Source organism: Dasypus novemcinctus, chromosome 27 (assembly GCF_030445035.2).
Source record: "Dasypus novemcinctus isolate mDasNov1 chromosome 27, mDasNov1.1.hap2, whole genome shotgun sequence".
Taxonomy (NCBI): domain Eukaryota; kingdom Metazoa; phylum Chordata; class Mammalia; order Cingulata; family Dasypodidae; genus Dasypus; species Dasypus novemcinctus.
Window position 1 is genome coordinate 40,433,182 of NC_080699.1, and position 27,920 is coordinate 40,461,101.

A 27,920-nucleotide genomic window follows, 5' to 3' on the forward strand; every position below is an offset into this window, starting at 1 on the left:
ATATATCCTGCCATGACCCACTGAATGTACCGGGGGAGAGTGTAAACTACAGTGTAAACTGTAATCCATGCGGTACAGCAGTGCTCCAGAATGTATTCACCAAATGCAATGCATGTGCCACAATGATGAAAGAGGTTGTTGATGTGGGAGGAGTGGGCGTGGGGAGTGGCGTGGGGTATATGGGAACTTCTTATATTTTTTCAATGTAACATTTTTTGTGATTTACCTATCTTCAAAAAAATACAAAAAAAAAAAAAAGTTGCCCGAATGAGGTGGATTCTGCCAGGATGCTAGAACCCCAAGCAACGACATCACTATCTGCTCAGGAAGGAGATCTGAAGGCTCAGGCAAGATGCGCCCTAGCTCTGGTCTCTATCGCTCGGCTCGCGTCCCCTTTCCCAGAAAGAACGACCCAGGCCAGACCACCGTATCAGCACAAGATCACAATTTAGTTCTGAGGCACATTTGCATAAAGACTTGAAATGGACCTGTCCCTGCAGGTGGAGGCCCGAGAACACCTGGCCCCCACACCCCGCCACACTGGGGTCCTCGTGGCAACGGGTTTGAATTCTGCCGCTGCCACCACTTTCTAATAGGCAGCCCAGGGGCGCGGCCTCGCGCTTGCTCTGGAATGCACCAGGCGCTCCCTCCCCAGCCTTCTCCGTGCTCGACCTCCTCTGCTCTGAGGTAGATTACTTCTCGGGGAAACCGCATAGAAAAAAAATTTTCATTTAATAGTCCTTTGCAAAAAGGCTGACTCTAAGTCACCTGCTGGGGTCGATACATGTGCTTTTGACCTTGGAACCCAAGCCTTCTACTTGAACCCAGGCCAGGTCCAATCAGCCAGGCGGCTGGCTTGAAGATCTGTGGGTCCATGCCCCCTTCCAAATTCATGGGGGGCACGGGGGGCTTTCACAGGCCTTGGAATCCTCAGGCTTCAGAGCCTCGTTGCAGGTGGCAGAAGCCTGGCCGGAGGGGTCCCGGCACTCCACCGTCCGCCGCTGCCAGCCGGCGCCACAGGTGCTGGAACATTCCGACCAGTCCCCCAGCACCCACTGCGCGCTGAGCAGCGGCGGGATGATATTGGTGGTGGCTTTCTCCCTGCTGGTCGCGGGGCCGAAGTCCACGTCGTTGGGAACGAAGAAGGTGTACTTGACCTTGGGGGGGAGGACCTCGCCGGGGACGGTCAGCAGCTGGACGGTCAGGGGCTCGGGCAGGGGCCAGAAGCCCTGCAGCCGCTCCAGGCTGGCCATGGAGCCGCTGTACTTGAGGATGGTGCCCCTGACCGAGATGTCCTGCTCGATGGCCGAGATGGACAGGTTGCCGTTGAGCAGGTAGCGCCCGTCGGCTGTCCTCAGCGCCAGGTAGTTGCCGTCGTTCTGCACGCCGGGGTGGCTCCGCTGCTTCACGTCGATGTTAGTGGCGCCGGCTGGGATGGTGACGATGTCGTTGTAGCCATAGCTACAGAAGGAAGAGAGGGGCACCCTCAGGGTCTGCGGCTGCCAGCCGGGGTCGCCGTGGCACCCTGGGGTGGGCAGCCGGAGACAACCAGCAAGGAACGAGCTCGGCCCTGGGGCTCTCGCAAGGGACCTGCTGAGTCTGACTGGGACTTTTCGTACAGTTTGAATTTGTCTGCCTACTCTATTCCCAGCATCGGAGTTTGGCTATGTGGGTCTTTTTTTTTTTTTTTTAAAGATTCATTTTTAAAAATTTATTTATGTGGATCTTGATGATCCAGAGATGAGGGGGCCAGGACGCCTGAAAGCTGCCTAGGGCTGCAGGACCTGCGGCCTCTGAGCTCAGGTGAGTTCTCAGGTGCGTTTGGCTCCCTGCCCTCGTTAGGAAAACTCTCAGAGCTCAAACCCAGGTGGAGAAATCTGTTCTGCGGGTGCTTCCGGAGCCCTGCCGGGGTGGCGGCGTCATTTGGGCACTTTGAGCAGTCGGTGAGCTCCTCGCGTTGGAGGCACGTCCCCAGGGTGAGCATGGCCCCGCACGTGGGCGCCTGGGAGCTGTGCGGTGCTCCGGGACGGGTCTCAACCCTTACAGGCTCAGGGCTCTATGTGGGACGGAGACACCTTAGCTCATGGGCTTCTCTCCTGGAAAGAGTGTCGGGAATGGGCGGCCTGGCCCCTGACCACTCGTGCCCTGTCCCCAGCTGCGGCCACTGGCAGTCGTGAGAGCCCAGGCAAGCAGTGCCGGGACAGCCTGTGCTGCTCTTTCTATTGCCTTTGTGTTCAAATCTCAAAAGGTGCCCCATTTGTTTTTTGTCCACACATTCTGTTCTCTGAGCAGGGTGGGATGGCAGAGAGAGAGAGGGAAAGAAGGACAGAAAGGTGGGGGGGAGAGAAAGACTGAGAGGGAGAGAGAGGGAGGGGGAGAGAGAGGGAAAGAAAGAGTGAGGGAGAGAGAGATGGAGAGAGAGGGAGGGAGAGAAAGAGGGAGAGAGAGAGAAGGAGGGAAGGAGGGGGAGAGAAAGAAGGAGGGAGAGAGGAGAGAGAGAGGGAGAGAAAGAGGGAGGGGGGGAAGGAAAGAGAGAGGGAAAGAGAGAGGGAGAAAAAGAGGGAAAGAGGAGGAAGAGGGAGAAAAAGGAAGGGAGAGACGTAGAGAGAGGAGAAGGAGGGAAGGAGAGAGGGAGAGAAAAAGGGAGAGGAGGAAGAGTGAGAGAGAATGGGCAGGTGGGGACAAGCGTTCACCTGGTAGATACTAGTAAGGAAGTTCTAGGAGAGAGAGGAGCAGGGATGCTCACTTAGCCCCCAGGGGACACGGGCCCGAACCTGAGGCCAGCGTGGCCAGGAGTGGCCCACCTAAAGCACTGCCCTTGCCCCAACTCTTCGGGAATTGCCCAAGGAAAAGCCAGGAGCTAAGAGACTTTGTTTTTCCTCTTGGCTCTAACATTCACTCTCTTGGTCCTTAATCTTTTTGTGCCTCAGTTTCTTCATCTGTAAAATGGGGACCAGCGGCGTTGGCCCTGCCCACCCCACCGAATTATTTCGGGAATCAAATGAGACCACGGAAGTGCAAGCACGTTGGAAACCCTAGGATCGCCGGGACAGGGGGGTGAAGACAGGAGAAAAATGCCTGGAGGCCCCTGTCTGCACCCTCTTCTCAGCAGAGAGGCCTCCCTGGGGGCCCGGGATGATCCCCCAGGACAGGCGCGCTTCCTCCAAGGGGCTTGACTGCCAGCTGTCGCAGAAACGGCCACCCTCTCCCGCTGCATCCCGTGCTAATGAAAGCAGCGCTGGCCCAGTGCGGAGCCCTCGCAGGGACCCGAGACGACTGCCAGGATTTTCATCAAGAAACTGAAGCCCAGAGGGTTTAAACTAGCCAGCCGACGCCGCGGGGCGAGGGAGCAGCGGCCCCAGGCCACGCCGCCACCAGCCCCGGCCTGGCCACAGCAGTCCCGAGGGGGGCCCACCTGGAGGGGCTCAGGGCACCGGAGACCTTCCTGCAGGAGTTGCCTTTGCCCCCACACACCCCGCACTTGTCCAGCTTCCTTGGCGAGTCCACCACGTGGTCACAGCCGGCCTTGACGCACTGGCCGCGGACACAGATGGCCAGCGTCTCCGGCCCACAGAGGGTGCCATCGATCACCTGCGGCCGGAAAGGAGAGACGAGGGAGTGGGCGTGGGGAGCCCAGGAGCGGCCGCGGGGAGACACCCCCCCCCCCACCCCCAGCGCCGAGTCTGGGGTCCCGAGGCGGCGCTTGCCTTGGCCTCGAACACTTTGAACTCGCTCCTCCCCCGGGCGCGGCAGAACAACTTGCAGCGGTCCCGGGGTGACACCCCTGCGTATTTGGGGACCCACTGCAGGAGGTTCCCGTCCAGGTCCGTGTAGTTGTAGGCATTATACTTCTCACACTGCTGCTCTCGGAAGCTCTTCCCTGAAAAGAGGAAGAAGTGGCTTAGAGGAAACCCACCTGCCGAAGCAGCACGGGGGGACGGAGACACAGAACTGGGGAGACGCCTGGGTCAGGCCCCTCTCCTCCTCTGGCTCTGCACCCAAGCCGAGTCATCTGGACACACCTTGACCTTGATGCACGTGGGAGGCAAGGAAAAGGAGCTTCGGGGCCTGGAGGCTGGGCTCTCTGGGATAAATAGGCTTTCTTATTTGGGAAAGACATAGGCCCATTTTACAGGTGGATACACTTAGGAACGGGGAGATTTGGTAAGCCTGAAGGCAGCAGGGGTGCCTGGACTTGAGAGTTGGCTCTCTGCCCCTTTTGCTCTCTCATGGCTTCCTCCATGAGGTGAATCAATATCCAAGGCCCCCAAGCCTCCTTCTCCAGCCCTAAGCCTGCCCCTGCACCCCACTTCCTACCATTCCGGGTATCTAGGGGAGAACGCCATTGGTAGGGACTGCCCTCTCCTCCAGTTCAGCAAGGCCAAACTCCACCTGGCTCCTCCACTCGCTGGTTTGATTTTCATGTGGCGAACCCCTGGCGTATTCTGGATGTCCTAGCTGCTAGCCCCGCCGTTTCCAAGCTGTCGTGAAGTCCTGTGCTAGAGTCAGGACAATTTATAACTGAGCACGTCTCCTTTTCACCCTCATCAGCCCCGTGGTTTCACCCGGGACTCGGTCCGGCCCCTACAGGTACATCTTGCCCCCTCCCCACGCCTGCCGCCGGGCTTCCAGGCCAGGCATCTGAAGCAAGGCTTGGCTTGTTGTTTTTATCACACCCCTATCACGAGCATGCCGTGCCTACGGAGTTCCTCTGCTCCAGCTGTGCATCGGAATGACCATGGAGGGTTTTCAAAACGCTGTGTCCCCTTCCTGGGGATCCTGACTCAGTACATCGGAGGGGGGTCTGTGCCGCGTGCTTTGACAACGCTTCCCGGGGGCCCTGACGGCCCTGACGGCGCAGCCAGGACAAAGACTCTTCCAGCTTCCAAGGACCGTCACGGTCTGGCCTGGAAGTGCTAGCACATTCTGCTTTCTCCACCTGAACCCATCCCTGTTGTTCTCAAACCTTTCCCTCTCTCCTGGAATGTCCTCCCTGCACTTCGCCCCTCTCCGTCCTTCTAGCTCAGGCCTCACTCCTCCTTGACACTTTGACTAGCACAGGCCTTTCCTTTCCCGGATCTCCACATAAACCTAGAGCTGGTGCCACATAGATGAAGCCTTAACTGGTATGTAAATGCGGTTTGTATTTCAAACAGGATTGCGTGCTTCTTGAGGACAGAGTCCATAGGTTATCCATTTCTTTAATTTACAATATCTACTAATCACAGTTCCAGACATATAAGAGGTACTAAAAATGACTTAAGTGAAATGGCTCATCCTGGGGCAAAGTGACATTGTGATGCCATCTCTTGCCCTGCCTCCCCCAGCCTTCTACCTTGTATTCATCCATCCACCCACCCCTGCACTCCCGAGGGCCAGGAATGCCTCACCCTGTGCGTCAGGCAAACTCTCCTGATTCCAAGGCAGGGTTTCAGTGGTCTCATGCCATCACTGAGCTTTCCCATATTGCAAAACTGCAAAGCCGACAGATTCCCCTGTTAGACCCCAGCCCTGTGCCAGTCTGTTTTTGCACTTGGATCAATCTCTCTTAAAGCCATGCTGGTCTTTTCGTGCCTGGCAATATGCCCTGGAGCTGCACAAAGGGGAGCTGGATGGGGTGGTTAGGAAAAAAAACCCCTCCTGCTTTCCTCTCATGAGTTAGCCTGCTGCCCGACGGCCTCTACGGTAGTATGTGTGCTTCCTAGTGGGTACTGGGGGGAGGGCAGGGATATGCCAGGGAGAAGGAGGAGTGGGGCTGCTTCCTGGGAAGGTGCAGTGGGGCCACTGCCACGGCCACACGGAAGATGGGCAACTCTCTGCAGAAGGAATGTGTGTGGAGTCAGATTCAGAAATCCTTCCACCGCCCTGGGTTGAAAGTTGGCTGGAAAGCCACTGGTGGTCTGGCTCTGAAGCTTGCTTTGGAAAACGCTTCCATCCTGCACACATCCTGGCTCAAATGCCTCCAGGAGGATTACTCCCCGGGACCTGAGCTCCTCTGCAAATGCACCCTTTGGTCCCCCATCTCTTGGAAGATCAGGACAATCTCCCCTTGGCTTGCTCAGGCTCACTCAGCTTGAGGAGGGATGTCCAGAGTCCCTAAGGGCTGCCCGAAGATCGGGTGTCTTGCAGTGCCCATTGACGTCTGGATCACGGGCAAAGCTGCACCCCAGGAGATCCGGCCTTGCATCTCCCACGGGGAACCGCTGCAGCCACAGCGGCTGTGGCTTTGGGGGACCTACCATCAGGCGGGCATTCCTCCGTGTGGCATGACTGGTACTTGGCTCTGCGGCCCAGGCAGTAGCTCCCTCCATTCTGCGGCTCAGGGTCCTTGCACTCCCGGCTTGAGAACTGTACGCCTCCTCCGCAGGTCCTGGAACATTCTCCCCAGGGCCCCCACGGGGACCAGCCTCCGTCCACCGCAGCCTGCAACACACACGCATGGCCCTCAGCCACGGGTGGGGCGAGGAGGCCTCAGCGCTTAGGGCCCTGATCCCCTCACCTGGTTACTCTTGTCTTGGCATGTGGCGACCACTAATTTTTTTTTTTTTAATGATAGGAAATTTTTATATTACAAAAGTAGCACTTGTTTGCTATAACAAACTCAAACAACTTAAGAAGTCAAGGTTTTCCTTCCAATTTTCTAGTTCCATCTTACTGTGTTATATTTTGGAGTATATCCTTCCAAATACTTCTCAACACAGATGCAAACATAGAGTGAATTATATCATTCATGCATTTCATGTACACAAACCAACAGTACTGAGAAAATGAGAGAGGATAGACACTTTAAAAGTTGGAGATGATTATGCCAGCCTTTCCCCTCAGTGTCTGGGAGTCAGGGTGAGTTGGGAGAGCCACTTGCATCCCCAAGTGTGATGCAGGTTTAAAGATATACACTTTGCATGCACCATGATGGCCACTATTTGTCTAACGACCTTGTGGTCTGCATGCCGTACTCCCCAGCATCTAAGACTGTACCTCACCCTTGCTATGGTGCTCTATGGAATATTTGTTGCAGGAATGAATGAGTGAGCTCTTATGGGCATAAAGTTGGGTCTCCATCGTGGCTGATTTTGTCTTCCAGGGACACTGTGGCAGTGTTTGGAGACGTTTTGGTTGCCACGTCTGGTAGAAGGACAGGGTCTGTTCCTGGCAGTGGGTAGAGGCGAGGCAAGTTTCTTATCACCATACACTGCACAGACAATGCCCCACAACCAAGAATTATCCAGCCCAAATGTCGAGAGTGCTCATGTCGAGGATCCCTGCTCGGAAGGAATCACCACTGGGAGGATTTGCCTCTCGCCTACCAGCTACTCATTCCAATGGTAGCAGAATACTTGGGAAATAAACAGAGTCGCTTCCAGTTTTACAGTGGGCCCAGGACAACAAAGTTCTGCCCTTGGTAGGTTTACCTTGTTTTAAAAAAAATGCAACTCATTTTTAAAATATTATACAACCAATATTATATTATATTAAATATTATAAAACAAAAAGTAAAAAGAAATACAGAAAAGTGTAAAAAAAAAAAGCCCATTTAAAAAATACCACTACCCCCATAAGACCATTGATGCTGCTTTCGTGGCTATGTGTTCCTGTTTTCTACGCATGTATAATTGTAAAGATGTCTCTTTTTTAAACAAAGATATATCTCTATTGTAGATGTAGAACTTTAGGCTCTGCCTTTCCCCCTTAAGAGTTCAGCATAAACGTCATTTCCGGCCAACGTCTCTCCGTGTTTAGCTTGGCTCTGCTGCTGAGAATGGCTGCTTCAGTGACACGGGGTGTGCAGCTTGAAGGGCCCTCCGCCGACGAGGGGGAGGCTGGGAGCTGGCGGTGGACCACCCGCCCCTGCTCAGGCTGGGAGGCCGAGCCTGGGGTCTGCCCGGCCCATGCAGGCTCAGGTCAAAGCCCCTCTGCTGGAGCTGGCCCTCTGGGGTGCACCTGGGCCTCGTGTCACAGGGTTGGCTCAGGGACGCGCGGCAAGGGAAGTGCGCCTGGTCTCGTGGCCTTGAAGTATTCCGAGCGAGCGGGGTGAAGAGGTGAAGCGCAGGCGAGCCCGCGCTGGCACCGCTGTGCTTTTTTTGCAAGTGAGCTCTGTCGCGGGCCAAGTTTGCGCTGCCGGGGCAGGGGCGGTTCTGGTTCCTTCCCCCTCCTGCTCTGGCGTGGAATTCCCACCACCCCCTCGTTCCCTGGCCTCAGCTCCAAGAGGGGCAGGCCTGAACACCTGTCCCTCACCTCTCAGGGCACCTGTTCTGGCACCACTGGGCTCCTAACAGAATTCACGACGGCTCCCGTCTATTGAGGGGTCCCTGTTCCAGGCCTTCCCTGGAGCGGTTCACACCTGAGCCCCAATCCTGGTAAACGGGAAAGCAGTTCCAAAGGCCGGAGGCATGGGCAGCCTCGGGCCTCCAGGAGGGCAGCCTCGGGCCTCCAGGAGGGCAGCCTCGAGGGGGGCAAGTCCCACCTGCCCAGTCAAGACGCGCTGGCTTGCGGTTACCGCCTCAGTGCTCTGACTTCGGGGCGCCCCCTTGCACCCTGGCCTCGGGGCTCTCAGCACCCTCGGGCTTTGTCCCCCTGCCTCCCCACAGCCCCTCACCTTGGGCCTCTCCACGTCGCCCTCGGGCACGCAGCTGCCGTCCCAGCAGAGGTGCCTGGGCCCGCAGGGCGTCCCGTCGGCCCAGGGCAGGCTGCCGTTCTTGGTGTGGCAGAGGGGTTGGGTGCCGCCGCTGTGGCACCAGAGCTGCGCGCAGACGTCCTGCGCAGACGTGCTGGGGCAGTGGCGGAAGCGCGGCCCGAAGATCTGCCTGCACTGTCGGTCCAGCTCATAGAGGGGCCTGCGGCCGGGGGGGCCCGTGGGCAGGGGCAGGGCCGCCGTGGGCGCGTCCAGGAGACAGTCTCCTGAGCAGGGGACAGGGGAGGGGGAATCAGGCCCGAGCCCGGCCCCTCAGGACGCCCAGGGGCAGCTCTGCGCCGTGCCTACAGCACCTGGAAATTCCCACCATTGGGAGGGAAAGCTCTGGGCAGGGTGGCTTCCTTAGGCTCAACCCAAACCTGCCAGCACTCAGGGCTCCTGTGGAGCTCATCCAATTGTTCGTTATCCAGTCTGCCTTTCGGACTGGCTTTCTTCCATCCCCGGAACACCTGGGGTACATCTCCCCGATGGCAGGTGCTCCCGGGTTAGAACTGGCAATCGGCCAGCATTCCCTAAGTCATCCCTAATAGCTGGGGATGAGAAGCTGCTCTTAAAAACCAAGCATGCCACACGTAAAAATGGCAAACTTTGTGTTTTATGTATGTTACCACAATTAAAAAAGAAAAAACAAAAAACACATAGCAGGGAAGCGGACTTGGTGCAGTGGTTAGGGCATCTGTCTACCACATGGGAGGTCCACGGTTCAAACCCCGGGCCTCCTTGACCCATGTGGAGCTGGCCCACGCGCAGTGCTGATGCGCGCAAGGAGTGCCCTGCCACACAGGGGTGTCCACGCGTGGAGGAGCCCCACGTGCAAGCGGTGTGCCCTGTAAGGAGAGCCACCCAGCGCGAAAGAAAGTGCAGCCTGCCCAGGAATGGCGCCGCCCACACGGAGAACTGACACAACAAGATGATGCAACAAAAAGAAACACAGATTCCCGTGCCGCTGACAACAACAGAAGCAGACAAAGAAGATGCAGCAAACAGACACAGGGAACAGGCAACTGGGCAGGGCGGGAAGGGGAGAGAAATAAAGAAAATAAATCTTAAAAAAAAACAACACGTAGCAGGCAAAACAAAGCTGCAAAACTAAAGTCTGGATGAGCTCTTATGTTTGCATCCCACTTGTCTCCTGGAAGGGGAGGAATCCTGAAGCCAGCTGTGTCTTCATGGCTTCACAACCACTGTTTCCCCAGCAGCCTGACCCCTTCTCTCTGTTTGCCACCACCTCTTCCGAGCTGTCCCCGGGCCTCCAGCTCTGGCCTGGGCCCGGCTGCTGCCCCACATTTTTCCGCCCCTTTGTGCTCTGCTCAAACCCCCTGCTGCAGACAGGTTCCCAGGCTACTTCCACCCGCATGCTGCATGCAGCGGCTCCACCAGCTCAGCTCAGGCTGCGGGCTGTGGGGAGGTGGGGCTCGGCTAGGCGCCCAGGGGCCCGGTGGCGGGAGAGGGCGGCCGGCCCGGGGGCCTACCGTGCCCGCCATCGAAGAACTCGGTGATGTACATGGCGCTGCAGGGCGACCAGGGCGCCGTCTTGTTCAGGTGGACGAAGAGCGGGGCCATCATGTGGTGCCGGTCCATGGGCCCGAAGAGCCGCTCGCAGGGCTTGGAGTCGTCGTGGGGCATGCTGAGGACGTGCCCTGGGTGGGGGGAGGCTGGGTCAGCGCCCCCAGGCGCCCCACGCCCCTCCCAGCCCACCCTGGCCTGAGCGCCCTGGAACCCGCTCACCGTCAGGGCAAGAGGCCGCCCCCTTCCTCCCTCAAGAGTCTCATGGCAGGCCTTCCTCTTCCGGGAAGCCTTCCCAGGTTTCGGAGGAGCGCCCATACCCCTCGCCTTTCTGCCGCAGCCTGTCCCCACTCAGCTCTGCTACTTGCTCGCTCCTGGCACCGGCTTTACGGCTGACCTCCCCCCGCGTCCTGCCTTTATCTGAACCTTTGCTCCATGTTGGGGCCTTTTCGAGGTGCCCTTCAGGCCAGGCCAGGGCACTGAGTTTTAGTGTTTTGGCCTTAAGCTCAGGGGAGGGGCGCGCTATGTCTGGACCCCTCTCAGCGGGCAGCTGCCGGTGGCCCGGGGTCCGCGGCCTTGGAGAGGCAGCTCCCTGGGCGCGGCTTACCCAGCTCGTGGGCCAGCGTGTACGCCGCCTGCAGGCCCTCGTCCTCGATCACCGAGCAGCTCTTGCTGGGGTCGCAGATGGTGCCGATGTCTGCCACCCCCAGGGTGTCACACGTGCCCTCCTTCCCACAGAAGTTCTGCTGGGGGGAAAGAGAGCGGGAGAGGGAGGGAGGGAGAGAGCGAGAGAGTGAATGAGAAAGGGAGGGAGGGAGAGCAAGTGAGGAGAGAGGGAGAGAGACAGAACGAGTGAGAGAGAGCGAGAGAGAGGGAGGGAGAGAGAGAGGGAGGGAGGGAGGGGGGAGAGAGTGAGAGAAGAAGGGAGGGAGGGAGAGAAAGAGGGAGGGAGGGAGGGGGGAGAGAGTGAGAGAAGAAGGGAGGGAGGGAGTAAGAGAGCGTGAGTGAGAGAGAGAGGGAGAGGGAGGGAGTGAGGGAGAGAGGAAGAGAGGGGGAGGGAGGGAGAGAGTGAGAGAAAGGGAGGGAGGGAGGGAGAGAGGGAGAGAGCAAGAGAGCGAGAGAGTGAGAGAGCAAGAGAGCGAGAGAGAGAGAGGGAGTGAGAGAGAGTGAGAGGGAGAGAGAGGGAGGGAGGGAGAGAGCGAGAGAGAGAGCGAAGAGGGAGGGAGGGAGGAAGAGAGAGAGAGAAAGCACGGGTGGGAGAGGGTGCGCAGGTGCAGGTGAGAATGTGTGAGAACAAGGAAGAGCAGCAAGAGGAGAGCGAGAGAGCGAGGGGGAGAGAGAAGAGAGGGTGAGTGCAGGAGAGAAGAAGCAAGAATGAGAGAGGGAAAGGGAGAGAGAGCGAGGGAGTATGTGAGGAAGAGAGGGACAGAGAGAGGGAGAGAAGGGGGAACAGCAGAGAACAAGCAAGAACAAACAAGAGCAGAGAGAGTGAGAGAGCGTGCAAAAGAGAGAGAGAGAGAGTGAGAGTGTGTGAGAGAGAGCGAGCAAAAGAGAGAGTGAGAGAGCCAGAGTGAGAGAGCACGAGAGAGCGAGAGCGAGCAAGCAGCCGCAGCAACAGAGAAGGAGCGGAGAGAGGGAGAGAGCATGCGTTTAAGCGTGGGTGGGCAGCAGGCTCCCAGGAGGGAAAGTGGGTGCTGGGGTGCCCCTAAGCCTGGCCGCCCACAGGTGCATCTTCCATGACCCTGTCCTGTGTCCATGTTCCTTGGGTGAGGAGGGAGGGGCCAGCAGCGCCTCACCGGCCTGGGCGCTGATCCCGTGGCCCTGGGGCCTCGTGCCCGTTTCTGGCTTTTGGACAAGCCGTTCACCCGTCGCCCTGCCTCTCTGACTTGGAGAGCGACCCATGAAATTCACTTTTTAGAAAAGCAAAAACTGCATTGAAACACGTCCCAGAAGATATTCCTCTCTGCTCCTCCTGAGAAGGAGACTTTTAGGGCAGACCCGCTGCTCCTTCCGAGGCCGTGGGGGGAAGGCGGCCGTGCGGCCCTTCCCACGCGGGCAGTGTCAGGGGCCTGGGAGGCCGGGCGTGCCCACGCCAAGAGCGCCAGCCCCGCGTGGCCTCGGCTGTTGGCTCTGTGGCTGCCCGGTGTCCTCGGCCGTAAGCGGGAGCTGAGGGGACAGCTGCCCCCTGGGTGGCCGTGGGGCCCGGCGGAGGAGATGGGGCCTGGCACCCACGAGCCTGTTCTCCTGCTCCCGGAAGCCGCTCGCCTCTCCCACGCCCGCTGGGTGGGTGGCCCTCCCGGCTTGGGGATCCTGGGGAGACCCCGGTTCCTGGCGCCCAAGTTTAAAAGCCACAAGGACAGCCTTCCCGGGTCCCCACTCCGGGGCCCTCTTCTCGGCAGCTGAAGCCCCTTTGCTCGCGCCATGACTGCGGCGGACAGCTGGTGACCGGCTTTTGGAAAAGCGCCCTGGTGAGATTCTTCTCCCTCCTCGCCAATGCCTCCCGCCCCGGTGCTAGCCCTCGCCAGCTCCTCCTCAGGCTCTCGCGAGGCCGCACGTCCAGCCGGGGCAGCAGGGAGCCAGGTCCCCGGACGCGGCCCTCCCCCCGGCACCCGCTGACCTGTCTGGTGAGCAGGATGGCCGTGTCGTAGTGCTCGGGGTGGCGGTCACTGGGCTGGTTGAAGCGCTGCTGCCAGCTGCAGAAGCTGCGGAGCGTGAGCCCCCCGTTGTCGGACACCTCGGGACCCTGCTCCTCATCGTCCACGATCAGCACCTTGACCACCACCAGGTGGATGGCGTTCCGGATGCTGGGGTGCTGGTAGATCTGGGCCGCCACGGACGCCAGCGTCAGGACGTGGGTCTGCCGGGGAGGGGGCCGGGGGACAGGGAAGGAGCCGCGCTGAGCATCTGCCACCTGCTGCCTCCTTTAAGATTCGCCTCTCCCAAACCCGGAGACCCCTTCATTTTACAGAGGTGGAAACCAAGGCTCGGGAGCTGGCTGGGGTCACGGGGCTAATCAGTGCAGGGCCAGGATCCCAACCCAGACCGCCGGCCCCAAATCACGTGCGTTTAACATCCAGACCCAGGAAACGGACTTGGCCCAGTGGTTAGGGCGTCCGCCTACCACATGGGAGGTCTGCGGTTCAAACCCCGGGCCTCCTTGACCCGTGTGGAGCTGGCCCATGCGCAGTGCTGATGCGCACAAGGAGTGCCCTGCCACTCAGGGGTGTCCCCCGCATAGGGGAGCCCCACACGCAAGGAGTGCACCCCGTAAGGAGAGCCGCCCAGCGCGAAAGAAAGTGCAGCCTGCCCAGGAATGGCGCCGCACACATGGATTGCTGACACAACAAGATAACGCAACAGAAAGAAACACAGATTCCCAGTGCCTCTGATAAGGATAGAAGCGGTCACAGAAGAACACACAGCAAAGGGACAGAGAGAGCAGACAACTGGGGGGAGGGGAGGGGAGAGAAATAAATAACAACAACAAAACATCCAGATCCCTACCATCTGGTAGGGCAGCCCCCAGCCCCCAGTGGCCACGTGACTCAAAATGAATTGAATTAAGAAAAATTAAAATTCATTCGTTCCTCAGTTGCACTAGCCCCATTTCAAGTGTCCATAGCCACCCGTCCACCTGCTTGAGCAGAGGGACCATTTCCGTCCCAGAAAGTTCTGTGGGATGGTGCTGTTATGGGCCTTGACCTTGATGCCAACTGCCTCCTCCCCATGCCCCGCCCCTAGGTTTCATCCCAGAAGCAACCATCTCAGGGCGCCGCAGCTCAGGGCTGCTTTTGGCAATCCCAAAAGGTCGCTTGAGTAAGCCCCGCTCCCCTGACGGTCACGGGACAGGGGACAGGCCTTGGGATGAGCCGCCGCTTCCTGCTGTAACACCGCGAAGCAGGTGCCGCCGCCTCCCTTTCACGAGCAGGGCGGTGGCCGGGAGGTCCAAGCCCACACGGCTCTGCAGGGGGCATGCCGGCCCAGCCGTGGCTGCCCCCCGGAGCCCGCGCTCCTTCCGGGAAGTTTCCCGGAACTCGGCCTCCTCTTCGGCCCCGGGCGGCCCTGAGGGGTTCATTCCCTTCCATCTGGGGCTTGCGGCAACCCCCGTGGCCTGGGATCCCACCTGCTGCCAGTTCCACCCAAGCAGCTACGTCACAGCTTGGCTGCTGGCCTCCCCTTGGGCTGCCAACTGCTCCCATGCTGGATTGCGAGGTTTGGAGAGGAAGCCAGATGGGAGCGTGCTCTCCCGCCTGGGGCTTTTGAAGGGGGTCCTCGTGGGTTATTTTGCAGAAGTGGGGACAAAGGGGCAGGGCGAGGCACTGCCCTTGGCTGGGAGTGTCGGCCAGGCTGGCCTAGTCCCCTTGCCCTCCGCTCCTGTAACTCCCTCTTCTGTCTCCTGGGATCTGGAGGGTGGGAGGGAGAGGAGGGAAAGGCTGCAGAGTGACACTCCGCCCCGCGAGGCCCCGTGTGGGAGTTCCAGACGAATCCCATTATTTGTGAATGGGATCGGGCTGTTCACCCGGCCGGCAGGCAGCCAGGGCTTCGTGAGCCTCCCCGCCGGGGGCTGGCAGGTTACTCAGCGCCAAGCACTCCAGCTATGTTTAGGCTGATGTAAACATCTTATCAGCAGAGCTGAAGCTTGGCCCTTGCTCCCGGCGTCGTCGGATTCCTGAGGAAAATAAGCAATCACACCGTTATGCAACCCGGCGGGGGCAGCAGTGGTGAGAGATTTGGAAAAGCAGCTTGCCGAGGCCGAGTCGGGGTCCAGGCCCCCCTCAGTGCCCTTAAGCGGGGAAAGGCTCCTGGTCTTGCATCTTAGGAAGGCAAAGGGTCTGATGAGCCTCCCCGGCATTTCTTCGGGGTCAACCTGTCGTCACGGGGGTGGCGTCTCTCTGTGCCTCAGTTTCCCAGTCTGAAAATTGGGGAAGACGTCTTGGAAAGAAGGTGTGAAAAGAGGAGAGGTGCCGGCACTGAGGACCTGAGGGGCCCCTGCTCCAGAGGGGCCCTTGGCAGTGAGAACCGAGGCAAAACGGCCCCCGCCGGCGTGGGCACGCCAGGGGAGCCCGTTGGCAGCTTCCCAACACTACACGTTTACAGACCTTTGCTCTTTCAGGGCGCCTCCTCCTCAGTGGTTCCAGAAGGTTCTATAGTCATCTGTTCCAGGCGGATGGACTCGACAGCCCCTTTGCTTCCAGGCCCTGGGCTGGACGTGAGAGCACGTGAAGGTGCCTTCTGGCTTCTGACGGTCTCCGGAGATAATTTTCCTTGCATGAGGGCCGCCAAGGTTACGTGGCCCACGCTTGTTTACCATCGCCAGTCCTGCTTCTGTTCTCCTCCTCTTGGCTCTTCTTTCCTCGCGGAGCTTCTGGAGACTGGACGCACACTCCCCACTGCCGCCCCTCGCCGGCGCTGTCCAGAGGCGCCCGTGGGAAAGCCTTCGACGGGCAGCGCAGCGCCCGGCTCACGAGAGAGAGCTGCCGAGCCCAGGGCAGGGCGGGTGGCATGGCCCGGCCAGTCTCTGATTCTTGGCCAAGCCCCGGGGCCAAGGGGGCATGCCTGACGTCCCAGGGCCCGGGGAGCCCCTAGGAAGCAGTCAAGGAAAAGGTCAGAGCGCTTGCTCCACCAGCTGGTGCCTGTTCATACCCTCCCTGCACAACACCCAAGTGCAGGATGCTGGCTGAAGAATGTGGACAAGAACGGCTGTGCCCCACCCTGCACCCCCCGGTGGACACAACCTCCAGAAATCACACCCGGAGCCCCGAGCCCGTCAGCAGCCCTGCCCGCGGATGGTCAGCTGCCTGCTCCAGCGGCACTCGGGGCCCTCACTCCTTTAAGTGCAAGGTGGGCCTTCTTTGGGGAGCCTCCTCCTTTGCTGGTGCCCCCCAGACTTGCAAAAGAGAAAAAAACGCCCTGGCCAGCTTGGCTGGGGCATCATCCTCTTTGATTCTTCAAGATAAAGACCAGGAGACCCAGGGAGATCCCTGGCGTGGCCAAAAGCAGCTATGGCGGGCCCGGGGCCAGACGTGCTTCCAGCAGCTCGTCTCCTACCACACCCACTCCGTCTGTTCTGCTTCTTGGCGCTTCACGCAGCAGGTGCTACCGCTCTTCCTGCAGCCCTCCTGCAGTGGCCGGTGTAGGAAGAGGGACACAACGGGGACGCTCTGACCTCAGTAACTGGCACCATCGCGTTTCCTTCCTGGGGGTCTCTCCAGGGCTGAGATGGTGCCGGGGAAGGGGGGTCGCGGCAGAGGAGGAGTGAAGGAGCGATGGTGAGGGGAGGGATGGGCAGGGAGAGCCTGCACCTTTCCTCATTCTCACCTGGGCCAAGAGGGATGCCCCTCTCCAAAGCAGACTCTTGTGCTGAGCTGCAAGGAGCCATCAGCCTCAGACCCTTCGAGCTGGAGCAAGCCGGAAAAGGAGCATCTGGCCCTGCTGCCTTCCACACCGACAAACGGTTCCTGTCACCGAGGGCAGCTGCAACCCTAGGAATGGCTGTGCTGTGCTTAGCACCCGCTTCGGGCCAGCCTCTGGGGTGGTGCTTTCCATGTTTCTGGGGTGGTGCTTTCCATGCCCTCAAGACAACACTGGGGCATCAAGATACTTGGTCTCATTTTGCTGATGGAGAAACCCAGGTCCGGAGAGAGGCAACATGCTCAAAGACATTTTCTATTGCCCTCCCAACTCTATGCCGTTACTCACCACAGCAACGGCTGCCCGTCTCTGCTGCTGTGAGGAAAGCCGCAACCGAGCCAAAACAAACCCAAAGCGGGGAGCCGGCGAGCTGGCCTCAGCCTTGTCAGTGCTCCCCTGGGGGTGGTGGCGAGTTAAGACGTTTTCCTTGGGAAATACCTCACATCTTTGATCCCTCTGATTGCGGCAGACATAAAGAACAGAAAAGACCCCCATACTTCCGCCAGTGGGCAGAACCTAACTCACAGGGATGTGACACTTGTCTTTTGTCTGGGAAGACTTGGGCAGCTACAGAGCTAATAGCTGAGGCAGGGCGACTATATGATTTATAATCCAAGCCAGGATGCTTTTGAGAGGAAAAGAGGGTGTTGTGAAGAATGATGCCGGAACAGGCGTGAGCTGGGACTGTGTGGGGCAAACTGGGATGTGCGGTTGCATTTGAATTATGCCTTGTGGGAGACACTTTCCCCGGGGGGGTGTGGGCAAGGGGAAGAAGAAGAGGCTGTGGCTTAGCCCTTCCCTGGGATCTCTACCTGGTAGTTGGGCATCTCGGGGAAGCTTCTGGTCTGTTTTGGGAAAGATGAATGCCACCCCTAAATTCTCTGTGTTAGAAGAGAATTCAGAAGCTCAGCTCAGCGATTCCCAGCCGAGCTTCTGGCAGGACAGACTTCCCAGACTCAGCGTGGGCACTGGCCAGCCCACCCCTCACTGCCTTCAAGCTTCAGTGTCATCCAGGGTTCCAATTAGTGAGGTGGCCCCTCCTTTCAGGAAGCCCCTTTTGTGTGACCTCCTTGACTCTGACACCAGATAGGAAGGTGGGAGGCAGGGACCCTTTTGTCAAGGGATTAAGTGAACTCAATTGTACTGACTTCTGGAAAACCTCATGGTGGCTTAGCAGTGAGCACAGCCTCAAGCGTAGCGAATTCTCCCTTCTCTCATCCTTGCAGGTGGTTTTGTCTCAGGATAGGGCCCCCTGTCTCGGCTGGACGTCTTTGGACGTCTGGATTTTATGACCCATTCCTGAAACACGGACGAGTGCCAGAGGGTAAACAAAGTCACAAAGTCACAGACCCTCCTCATGCCGCACCTGCAGCATGGCACGATGCGGCTGCTAAGGTAGGGCTCGTGCTGGACCTACAGCAAGGCAGGACACAAAGAGCGCCGGATGCCCAGCCGGGGAGGTTTGGGTCGCTGACCCAGCCCTGCCATTTACCAGCCGTGTGACCTTAGGAAGCCCCATACACCCCTGCTTTCTTCCTCTGAGCTTTCTTCCTCCCTCACAGGCACTTCCGTTGTGGTGCCGTGGGTGAGACAACACTATAATGTGCCCGCCCAGAGACCGGCATCCTACATGGTGCTGGGGCTTCCGGAAGGTAGTTTGCCATGAACCAGCACGAAAGCCTGATTCTTAGGACGGAGGTGATGACTCAGTGGTCTAGTTCAGCTGCTTCACTTTACAGAGGAGGAAATCCCAGCCCTAGAGTGTCTTCCCCGTCACCCAGCCCCACACTGCTAATCCACCACCGAGCGCCTTCCATTGGTGAGCATGGAGTCTCCAGAGGCTCCGAGGAGAGCTCCGAACAAAGAGCTGCCTTCTATCTGGGAAGGTGGTCAGGACTTGCGGCCCCAGGACTTGATGCTCCCTCTTCTCACAGCTGTGCTCGTGGACCAGTTTTAGGAAGCCTAGGGGACAGAGCTGAGGCTTGTAAGACTGTCCCTAAGCATCTTCCTAGCTGGTGATGTTGGAGCAGAGGAGCCAGTGGGTGGTCACGGTGGAGGCTGTGCCTTGGCCCTCCCTTCTCCCAGTGGAGCAGGGCATAAGGACATCAAGGTGGGGGGTGGTTCCTTCAGGTATAAGTAGACTCCTAGGAAGAACCTGTCTGAGCAGCTCTCCTGCCCCAGGTTGATGGCCTTGGGCAGGGAGGCCCCTGTGTGTGTGTGTGGCTGTGAATGGTCTGCAAGTGAGTGCAGCGGGGTGGGGGACGGGCAATCTGAGCTAGGTCGTGGTGCCACTGAGTCCCTGGGGATGGCAGTGATCTTGGGTGGCGCCTGGACCTCAGGCTGAATCACACCAGCCCAGCTTGGAAGCAAGTCGTGATGTCTGTAGAAGGCAAGCGTGTCCCTGAGGTCCACACCCAGATCTCCAGTGCCTGTGTGCTTAGTTGGTGAGATGAAGGAAGGGCTCGAGGGGAGACACATTGGCTCTGAGGAGGGAAAACAATGACTTACTCCCCCCCTGTCACTTGCCCTTTTCTCGCTGGCTTTCCTACCTCTTGGTTCTCAGGTAGACGTCAGAAAGGAGTCTCCAAGTGGGGAGGGGCCGAGCATCTCTGCCCTGGGATAAAACGAGTGCCCCGCGGCGCCTGGCACCTGGAAAGAACCCTCTCCTCACCCCTCTCCTGCCGCCCTCTTGTGCCAGAAAAAAAACACAGTAAATCGGAGTAGATGTCTCAGAGCTGCCTGGCCCTGGAGAAGCGAAGACCATTAGAACGAGAGCATCAACGAGAGCGAGCGCGCGAGAGAACAGGTGGGTCTGCCCGCGGTTTAAACGTGCGGTGGCCAAACGCGCAGCACCTCTCACCCAGCATTTGCCACGCTGCTCCACCCAGAACGCACTTCCTCGGGGTTGCGGGGTGGGGGAGGGTGAGCGAGGGGCAAAGCACACACGGCCCCGGGTCTCTTCTGCCCACGGGGCGCGCAGGCCCTCGAGTCTCCACCAAGCCGGCGCCTGCTGAGCCGGGAAGAGGGTCCCGGGCCAAGGAAGCCATTCGTTGGACAAGCGCTAAGTGCGCCGCGACGGCTGCCAGGCCCCTGTTCCAGGGCTCTCTGCCTTTCTGGGTGGGTGGGCAGGCCTCACACTTGACCGGGTCCTTGGGGGAAGAGAGGGGCTCCGGGTGCCACGGTCACCTCCTGCTTAGTCCACAGCCTCTCTGAGTCCGGTTAGAAGTGGTCTGGCATTAGGACTCATCTCCTGGACTCGGTAGAGCCTGTCTCAGCCGAGAGCAGCTGGGCTGGCCCGAGGGCCCTTCTGGCTCCCGCAGGAACAGTCAGGGAAAGAGTTAACCCACTGCCTTCTCCGAGAGGCTTTGGTTTCCCGGGCTGAGCCCCCAGGCAGAAGCCCTAGTCCCCTCCCTTCTCACGCTGGATACTGGCACCGCCAAGTTCTGGCCGGGCGGAGCGCCAGGCTGGCGAGGTAGCCTGTGCCCCTTGATCAGAACCAGCTGGGCACAGGGAGGCGCGGGCAGCCCCCTTCCAGGTTCAGCTCCCTGTATTTTACCCTTGGTCGCCTGGGTTCCTTCCCTCAAGGGAACGGCAGAGCCACATCTTTCCATCCCCCTGCCTTTCCTTCAGAACCTGGCAGGCCCGGGGTGGGCCGGGGGCTGAGGAAATTGGGGACCGGCTGGACGCGGCTTCCCCAAGGGTCCGTTTCCATCTTGGTGCAGAGAGGCAGTGCCTGGGGGGTGGGGGGACTCTCCATCCCGCTTCCAATTCGCTTTGCCAGGTGCTGCAGGAGATGTGGGCGAGCGGCAGAGAGGAGGGCCCGCCAGGACCCTCACTCTAAATTGGAGGGGACCCTGGGGGAGGAGCGGGAGGTGGCCCACGCGAAGACCAGCGTTCCAGGGCTTTCTCCCAAAGGAATCGCCTTGTTTGGGGTCAGCCTGGGAGGGCGGGGACCGTGAAGGTGGGACTGGGAGGAAGAGAAGCATCGGCGACGCCGGGAAAGGCTCTCGGGGGTCCTACCTGCAGGTCATCCCCGTAGAAGGCGGCCATGGACGCGTCGGCCACCAGCAGCGTCTCCACGAAGCGCGCTTCCGACACCAGGCGCTTGGCCCGACTCGTGGCCCCCAGGGCCGCGGGGGGCTCCCCGGCGCCGTCGGCTTCTTCGCCCTCGCCCCCCGCCTCCTCGTCCTCCCACTCGCTGTCCTGCGGGGCCCGCCCGGGGCCGTCTTGCGCTCCGGGCGCGGGGCCGGCGCCCCAGCGCTGCAGGCGGTGCGGCCGCTCGAGGGGGCCCCCGGGGCGTTGCGGCTGCACCGTGAACTCCTCGCCGGCCAGGAGGAAGGCGCCGCGCAGCCCGCCGCACAGGCTCACGGCGGCCAGCGAGCCGGGCTCCCCGTTCACCGTGCCGGAGAAGAAGCAGCCGCGCACCCCGCGCGCAGCGCCCGCCGGCCCGCCGGGCGCCCCGAGGCGCTGCACGCTGAAGGCGGGCGCCAGGAAGCGCGCGTCGGGCGCCAGGCGCAGCTCGAAGGCCCGGCCGAAGGCCGACAGGTGGACGCGGAGCTGGCCCGCGCTGCCCCTCCGCGGCGCGGGCACCACCAGCGCCCAGGCCGGGCCCTGAGCGCCGGCGCGGGCCGGGGCGCCGCGGGCCAGCGGCGGCAGCAGCAGCAGCAGCAGGAGCGGCCAGCGGGGGCCGGCGGGGCCGCGGGGCATGGGGGCTGCGGGCGGCGGGGCACGGGGAGCGCGGTGGGCGGCCAGCAGGTGCGGCCCGGGCGCCCGACGCTCGCCCCGGGCAGAGCGAGGCACCGGGCGGGGCAGCCGCGGGGCGCCGGCAGCAGCGCGGGACCCCGGGAAGCGCACGGGGCGCGGGGAGCGGGGCGCGGGCAGCAGCGCGGGGCCTGCTCGGGCCCGAGGGCCGCGCGCCGAGCGAGCAGCGGGAGCCGCGCGTCGTCCGCCCCTTTCCTGCGCCGCGCGCCGGCCCCTTCCCCCCTGCGCCGCTGCTCCTCCCCACCCCGCCAGCCCCGAGGAGGCTGCGGACCTCCGTATTTATACTTCCCTCCGGCTTTGACATAGGAGGGTTATTTTTGATCTCTCACTATTCCCGATTCCCCTCCCCTGGGATCCGAGAGAGAAACCGAAAAGAGGGGGCGAGAGAGGAGGAAAAAAAAATTTTTTTTTTGGACTAAATGTAAAACCAATCGGGAGTCAGCGGGACCCATCCTCCCCCGCCCCCCGCCCCTGGAGCGTCAGCGCCAACTTTTTTCCCCTTTCCTTTTCCGCGCTCCATCCCACGTTAACTCCTCCCGTGCTGGGCCGCAGCTCCCGGGGACGTCCTCCCGGCGCTCCCTCCTCTGGCCCGGGCCGAGGACAACCAGCGAAGACGCTTCCGCGCCGGCCTCGGCTCTAGTGCTCGGGCTCCTGTGGTCACCCCCGAGACCCGACTGTGTCAGAAGAGGGGTCTCAGGAGAAGGTTCCAGGGCTTCAAATTGTACAGCCCAAGAGGGGGGTGGGAAAGGTCATTCTAGAATCATGCTCTCCACTGAAAACCGGGGCAGAGCTCTCCTAATTCTCCAGGCTGGTGATGGGGGGAAAAGTATGACCCGGTTCAAGCTGCCAGCAACACTCTGGTACCGCCAAGTCCCGAGGCAGATGGGGAAGTGGTAAGCTCCCGATACAAGCAGAGAGCTTGGCAGCACCGTGGGATCACCCCAGGGGAGAATTAGTGTTTCCCATGGAGGAAGACAGATCCCCCAGGAACCCCCTGCCTGGAGTCCCCCCAAACCTGTTTTCTCTTTTGGAACCCTGTTCAGTTGCCTGGGGGTGGGCGCTGCATGCAAGGTGATGGCAAGCTCCCTTGGCGGGCACTGCCCAGGGTCCCAGGTACAGACGCCTGGGAGGGTTTATTCATTCTGGTACCAAGTGGCCAGTGCCCCCTGGGGGTGGGGGAGACGGGCCTGGGGCACCCAGGGACGCAGAGTCCACAGCCTTCCCTTTCAAGACATCACAGCTCCCGACCCAGTCTTGATGGCACACCCCTTCTGCCCTTTCTCTGAGTTGTCGGTGTGGGAAACCCTTTGGGGTCATCACTTAGGACCCCCTGAAGTCCTCTGCCCGCCTCCGGCTCTGACAGTTGAGGTCATCTCTGCTGCTTTTTCAGCCCATCTCTCTTCCGGGTGACCGGTGAGTTCTGGAATTCCTATCACCGCCAGGGCTGTTACCTCCAGAGACAGGCTAGCGCAACCTCACAAGCATGTTTCCTAAAGCAGGATCCCGGGCAAGCCCCCCGGGCGTTTTGGGAGGCCACCCATTCCTTGTCTCTGCTTTCTCAGGAACAGGACAGGAAGGCTTCGTTCGATGAAATGGGGCAGAATCTCCTTTCCTGGGAAACTGGGGTGGGAATAACTTGAGTCCAGGATGGTTTGGGGGAAACACTTCTGGAGGCGGGGAGTTGGGAGAATGTCCTCTTCAACCTTTTTTTCCACAGATAAGCAGAGCGCCTCATCCCAGCACAGCTGTGTACTAGCCCTGGGGCAGCCTGACCTGGGCAGGCGAGGACGAATCCCGTTTGGCTTCAGGGCTCTTGGAACATTTCAGGAGTCAGTCATCAGTCTTTGCTTCTTTAAGTCCTCATTGCACCGAGTAAGATTCCTGACATTTCAATAGCAGTGAGAGCCTGTAGATGTTCATACTTTATCCTTTGTGAGCGTCTGGGCGGAGTGGGACCGGTGCTGTGTTCAGCCTTGCCCCCACCACGCTCCTGAATGTGTATCAACGGGGAGAAGTGGGAGACTTAACCAGACTAGCAAGTCTTGAATGAACTCGGAGCCCTCTGATCTCCCTGCGAAGGCACAGGTCTCTGAAAATTTCTTTTTTTAATGAATGAAATGCTCCAAGGACAGTCCTTTGAAAGCTCTTTTTGGAGAGAGAAGTCAGTTGGTGAACCCTGGACTTTATCCTGTCTCATTTCAACAACAACAACAACAACAATTGTTGGCTGCCCCTCTTGCCACCCCCCCAAACCTCAGGGGAAGTGTGCCCGGCTGGTAACTCTTAGGGTGGCACCTGCCTCTTCCAATGCAACCACAAGATGTCAGGCTTGCCTTAGCGATGATTTGAACCACGCACCAATGCGGCTGGGCCTGAAAAAGGGTCTGTGGTTTGTAGGAAAAGCCCACATAGAAATGTCAGATGAAAGAGTGTAACAAAACAAACACCTACAAAGCAACCAGTGAAAATCCCAGAAGGGTTTCCTATGTTACTTCTCCCATTCTCAATATATAATTACAGCAGGAGTTGTCAAACCTTGGCCTGCACGCTAAATCCATATGACTGCTTCTCTATTAGCTAAGATTTTTTTTTAATGGTTGGAAAAGAAAAAGAAAAAGAATAATAATATTTCATGGCACTTGAAAATTGTATGAAATTCAAAATTCTGTGTCCATGACTAAATTCTTACTGGAATGCAGCCCTACTATTCATTTACGAAATGGGTGCTTCTGTGTTACCAGGACAGGGTTGACTAAGCTTAAAATACTTGCAGTCTGGTCCTTTGGAGAAAAACGTTTGCTGACTCCTGAATTACAGTAAAGCAGCATTAATTTGGATTCCCCAGATTTGGAATGTGGGATTATTTGGACTCAGTGTATATGGTTCTTATGGGATAAGAAGCTTCAAAGCAATTTCCTGCTCAGATTAATGAAGGGGAAACTAGATGAAAATAAAAATAAAAATAAAAATATCTTAATTTTGTCCTTAATTCTGTATCTAGCAATTAATCCTTATTTAATTAGTTCTTAAATAATTAAAGGACTTTTATATTCATGGTGCCTAGTGTGAAGTTTAAGCTTTTTTTCCTCCCCCCCCCCGCCCCCGGTTGTTTGCTCTCTGTGTCCATTCGCTGTGTGTTCTTCTGTGACCGCTTCTATCCTTATCAGCAGTACCGGGAATCTGTGTTTCTTTTTGTTGCATCATCTTGTTGTGTCAGCTCTCTGTGCAGCGCCATTCTTGGGCAGGCTGCACTTTCCTTCGCGCTGGGCGGCTCTCCTTACGGGGTGCACTCCTTGCGCGTGGGGCTCCCCTACGCGGGGGACACCCCTGCGTGGCATGGCACTCCTTGCGCGCGTCAGCACGGCGTGTGGGCCAGCTCCACACGGGTCAAGGAGGCCCAGGGTTTGAACCGCGGACCTCTCATGTGGTAGACGGAGGCGCCATCCATTGGGCCAAGTCCACTTCCCTGAAGTTTAAGCTTATAATGAACTATTTTTTAGTTTATAACTAGAATTACATATAGTACATTGTAAATTAGAGTGGTTACTAGGCTCTGGTATTCTGTAGAATTCTAGACTTTTTAAGATTGGAAGAGACATCTAATCTAATATAATCTATTTCCACACACATTTTGCAGATAAGAAACGGAAATCCAGAAGTTTCAGTGTCTTGCTCAAAGTCACATAATTAGTGGTGGATCTCCCCCTCGCCCCCCAAATATTATGGTACCCCTTCCTGAAGGTAAAGAAAGTGTGTTGCTTTAAAATTTTATTTGCAGTCCCTACTTTCTCCTTAACATTGAGGGTTTACTATGGGCTGGGAATTGTTCTAAGCACTCGTTTTCATTTTAATTTAGTTTTCATTTAATCCTCAGTAGTAATTGCTTCTCTCTTTCGAGGGCTTGCTGTGGTCTAGGTACTGCGCTGAACAACTCACAAACATCATCTTGCACCTTCATCATGGCAGCCCACTGAAAAACACATACTACCGATGAGGAAATAAGGTTCAGAGAGGGTCAGTAACTTGCTTGGGGCTGTCCAGGTATTAAAAATAACTGGTAGAGAGAGGAGTCTTAACCCGGGCCAGATTCACAAACATGGCAACGAAATATTTTTCTGGTAAGGTTGTTTCCCTGGGAGTAGAACCAAAGATGAAATCATGGGATTTCAGGGCTGGAGGGACAGACCCTCAGCGTTCACCCAAGCAGATCTTCAAGGGCGCTGGTGCGTCTTTAAAGCTCTCAAAGGGAATGAAGAGCTTTCCCCAGAAGCCGGTTACAGCTCTTTCGTATAAACACAGTTGTTTCTTTCTAAACCAAACACGGTTCCCGTCAATGCTCTAGAGCGCTGGCTTCTGGGCCTGCCTGCCACCCACCCCCCACAGCCCGGAGAGCACGTCCCAGGCCGGCGGTGCTGGAGAGTAACCTCGCCCTACGTGCCGGCATTCACCTCGTCTCCTTCCACGACATCTGCATGTAGCGAGCGTTCTGTGTATTTTTTATCTGCTGAATTCTTTGATGGCTCTAAATATCCTTTCTTTTGGAACTTTTGGAGAATTACCCAGTATTTGGGAAACCATTCATTCATATTCTCGAGCCCACTTTAAGTTCAATTTCCTAGCTTCTGTGACGTGCCGGCTCCTCTGATTATTTTTCCTACTTTCCTTTGGCTGGCTGGCATTCCCAGAGAAAGTCTTAATTAGCATGCTAGCAGTCCTGTCATTTCCGAGGAAATGGTCCCTACCTTCCCAAGGTATGGTCTAATATGAGCATGCACATGGGTAAGTTGTCCAGGAGTCCACCTGAAATGCACCTGTGCGGACTAGTGTGACTGGCCAATAAGAGCCACTTGCACTTGGCAGTCATCAGAATGGCCACGGTGAGGACAAGAGGCGTGGGTACGCGCCTGAGCACTTTATGGCCAGCAGGTGTCACTGTTGGAACTCGGGTTTGACCCTCTTTTTTAAAAAATTACTTTGAGGAACTTTTTCAAAAGGTAGATCTCTACTCTCAGGGTATACAAGTCCGAGACCTCAGTCCTTCAAAACTGGACAAATAAAACAGCGACGTGTCTGTCGGATTTCTTGCAATCCCCGGACACCATTGCAGCAGTCACGGCTGTGTCTTGGTGGCACAACTTGGGTCTGTCCCTTTCCTGTAGCCCCTTTTTCACCTTTATCTGATCGTTTCTCTTGATTCAAAGGACCAGGCAGGCTGGGTGAGCTGCCAAGCGCAGCTGTCTCCAGGGTGGGGGACCACCTCCATCCTGAGAATAGCTTAGTTTCTATGTACCCTGGGTAACCCTTAACCCAAACAATACATTTCCCCCAAATCTTAGCTGTTGATTTCAACCACCAGATGGGAGTCTCGTCACGTTCCTTTTATAGCTGATGTACGAAGAGGGTCTGAAGTTGCTCTAAGCCATTGGTCTAAACATTTCCAAAAATATGTTTTTCTTATGGTTGTATCAACTTGCAAAACTGCGTCCAATCCTCCGTGTTTCAGAAGAGAAGACAAGAGGGGCAGGGCAGGGGGCTGGGATCTTCAGAACGGAGGGCAAGTCCACAGAGCAGGTGACACGTCTATTCAAGGCCATCCAGGAGCTTGTACTTCAAACTGGGAATAGCATGAGGAAAGTGCTGTCCTTTGACTCTATGGGTGAGCACAAACGAGGATTTCTGTGTGTACGTACATGTGATAGATCCAGTTTTTATAAAAGACATCGTGTCTTCACAGGGGGTTAGAATATGAAGTGCTAAGAAGGGCGCGGGGCACATCGCAAGCACTATATGCATGCTATTTTCTATCGTCATCATCATCATCGTCTCCCACCTGACCTGGTAGAAGAGTTAGTTGTAAGGACGTTGAGGAAAACAGGAGGAAGAAGGTATTGTGTAGATGTATGTCGTTTGGGCGTCTGTCCGTGTGGTGGGAACAATAGGCTTGTTTTCTGACCTGTTAGGGACTCCCTGGCACTACCGAGGTGGATACATGTCAGCGAAGCCCAGGCAGTGATGGGGACAGAAATGCAGATTCAGAAGCCAAATGTAATGAGGGTGTAGTTGAAGTGGGAGCGGGCGAGCACTCGGCTTTGTGAACGTCTGCGAGATTCGGGGTTCTCTGCCTTTCACGTTTCAAGTCTACCCATCCTTGCAGGTCTCCCCATTCCCCACTTCTCTCTCCTTCCGCCCTTTGAGGTGCACAGGGGAAGGTTGCTCCTGACGGCCCCTCGCCCCCTGCCCGGGGCCTCCCCAGAAGCAGCAGGCACCCTTGGGTTTCCTTTACAGAAATTACAGGCCTTCACCCAGGTTGGGCCGGGTGGTTTCCACAGGTCCTCCCGCTGGCCCAGTGGGAGATTCAGGGCCGGAGCTGGGCGCTTAGCTGCGTGTCTTCTCCACGTCGCATTGCCTTCCCCTCTCTCACAGCGAGCGGAAACTGAGCCCCTGCCCCTGAGCTGTGGGCAGGCCGCCGCGCTGCGGGCAGGCAAGCTGGCACCAGGCCCGCGGGGCAGCGCGCTTTCAGCATCGCCCGAACCGGGCCTACCCGGCGGGC

General features: G+C 58.0%; 1 protein-coding gene across 1 annotated transcript; it reads right to left on the bottom strand.

Moving 5' to 3' along the window:
• Window positions 1–428: 428 nt before the first annotated feature.
• ADAMTS8 (ADAM metallopeptidase with thrombospondin type 1 motif 8) lies at window positions 429–21,403 on the bottom strand. The gene is made up of 9 exons (XM_058289520.2): window positions 20,630–21,403; window positions 12,816–13,055; window positions 10,806–10,941; window positions 10,165–10,332; window positions 8,597–8,898; window positions 6,240–6,423; window positions 3,708–3,880; window positions 3,416–3,591; window positions 429–1,461 (listed from the first exon to the last, which is right to left on the bottom strand). Exons 1-9 carry the CDS (start codon window positions 21,314–21,316, stop codon window positions 891–893), a joined length of 2,637 nt encoding a protein of 878 aa, XP_058145503.1. The 5' UTR covers window positions 21,317–21,403; the 3' UTR covers window positions 429–890.
• Window positions 21,404–27,920: the final 6,517 nt, after the last annotated feature.

Coding starts and splice junctions, on each gene's coding strand:
- ADAMTS8 (XM_058289520.2), bottom strand. CDS start 21,316: ATGCCCCGCGGCCCCGCCGGCCCCCGCTGGCCGCTCCTGCTGCTGCTG. Junction 13,056..20,629: donor TCTACGGGGATGACCTGCAG/GTAGGACCCCCG, acceptor CCTCCCCGGCAG/ACCCACGTCCTGACGCTGGC. Junction 3,881..6,239: donor GGAGGAATGCCCGCCTGATG/GTAGGTCCCCCA, acceptor TCCTCTTTTCAG/GGAAGAGCTTCCGAGAGCAG.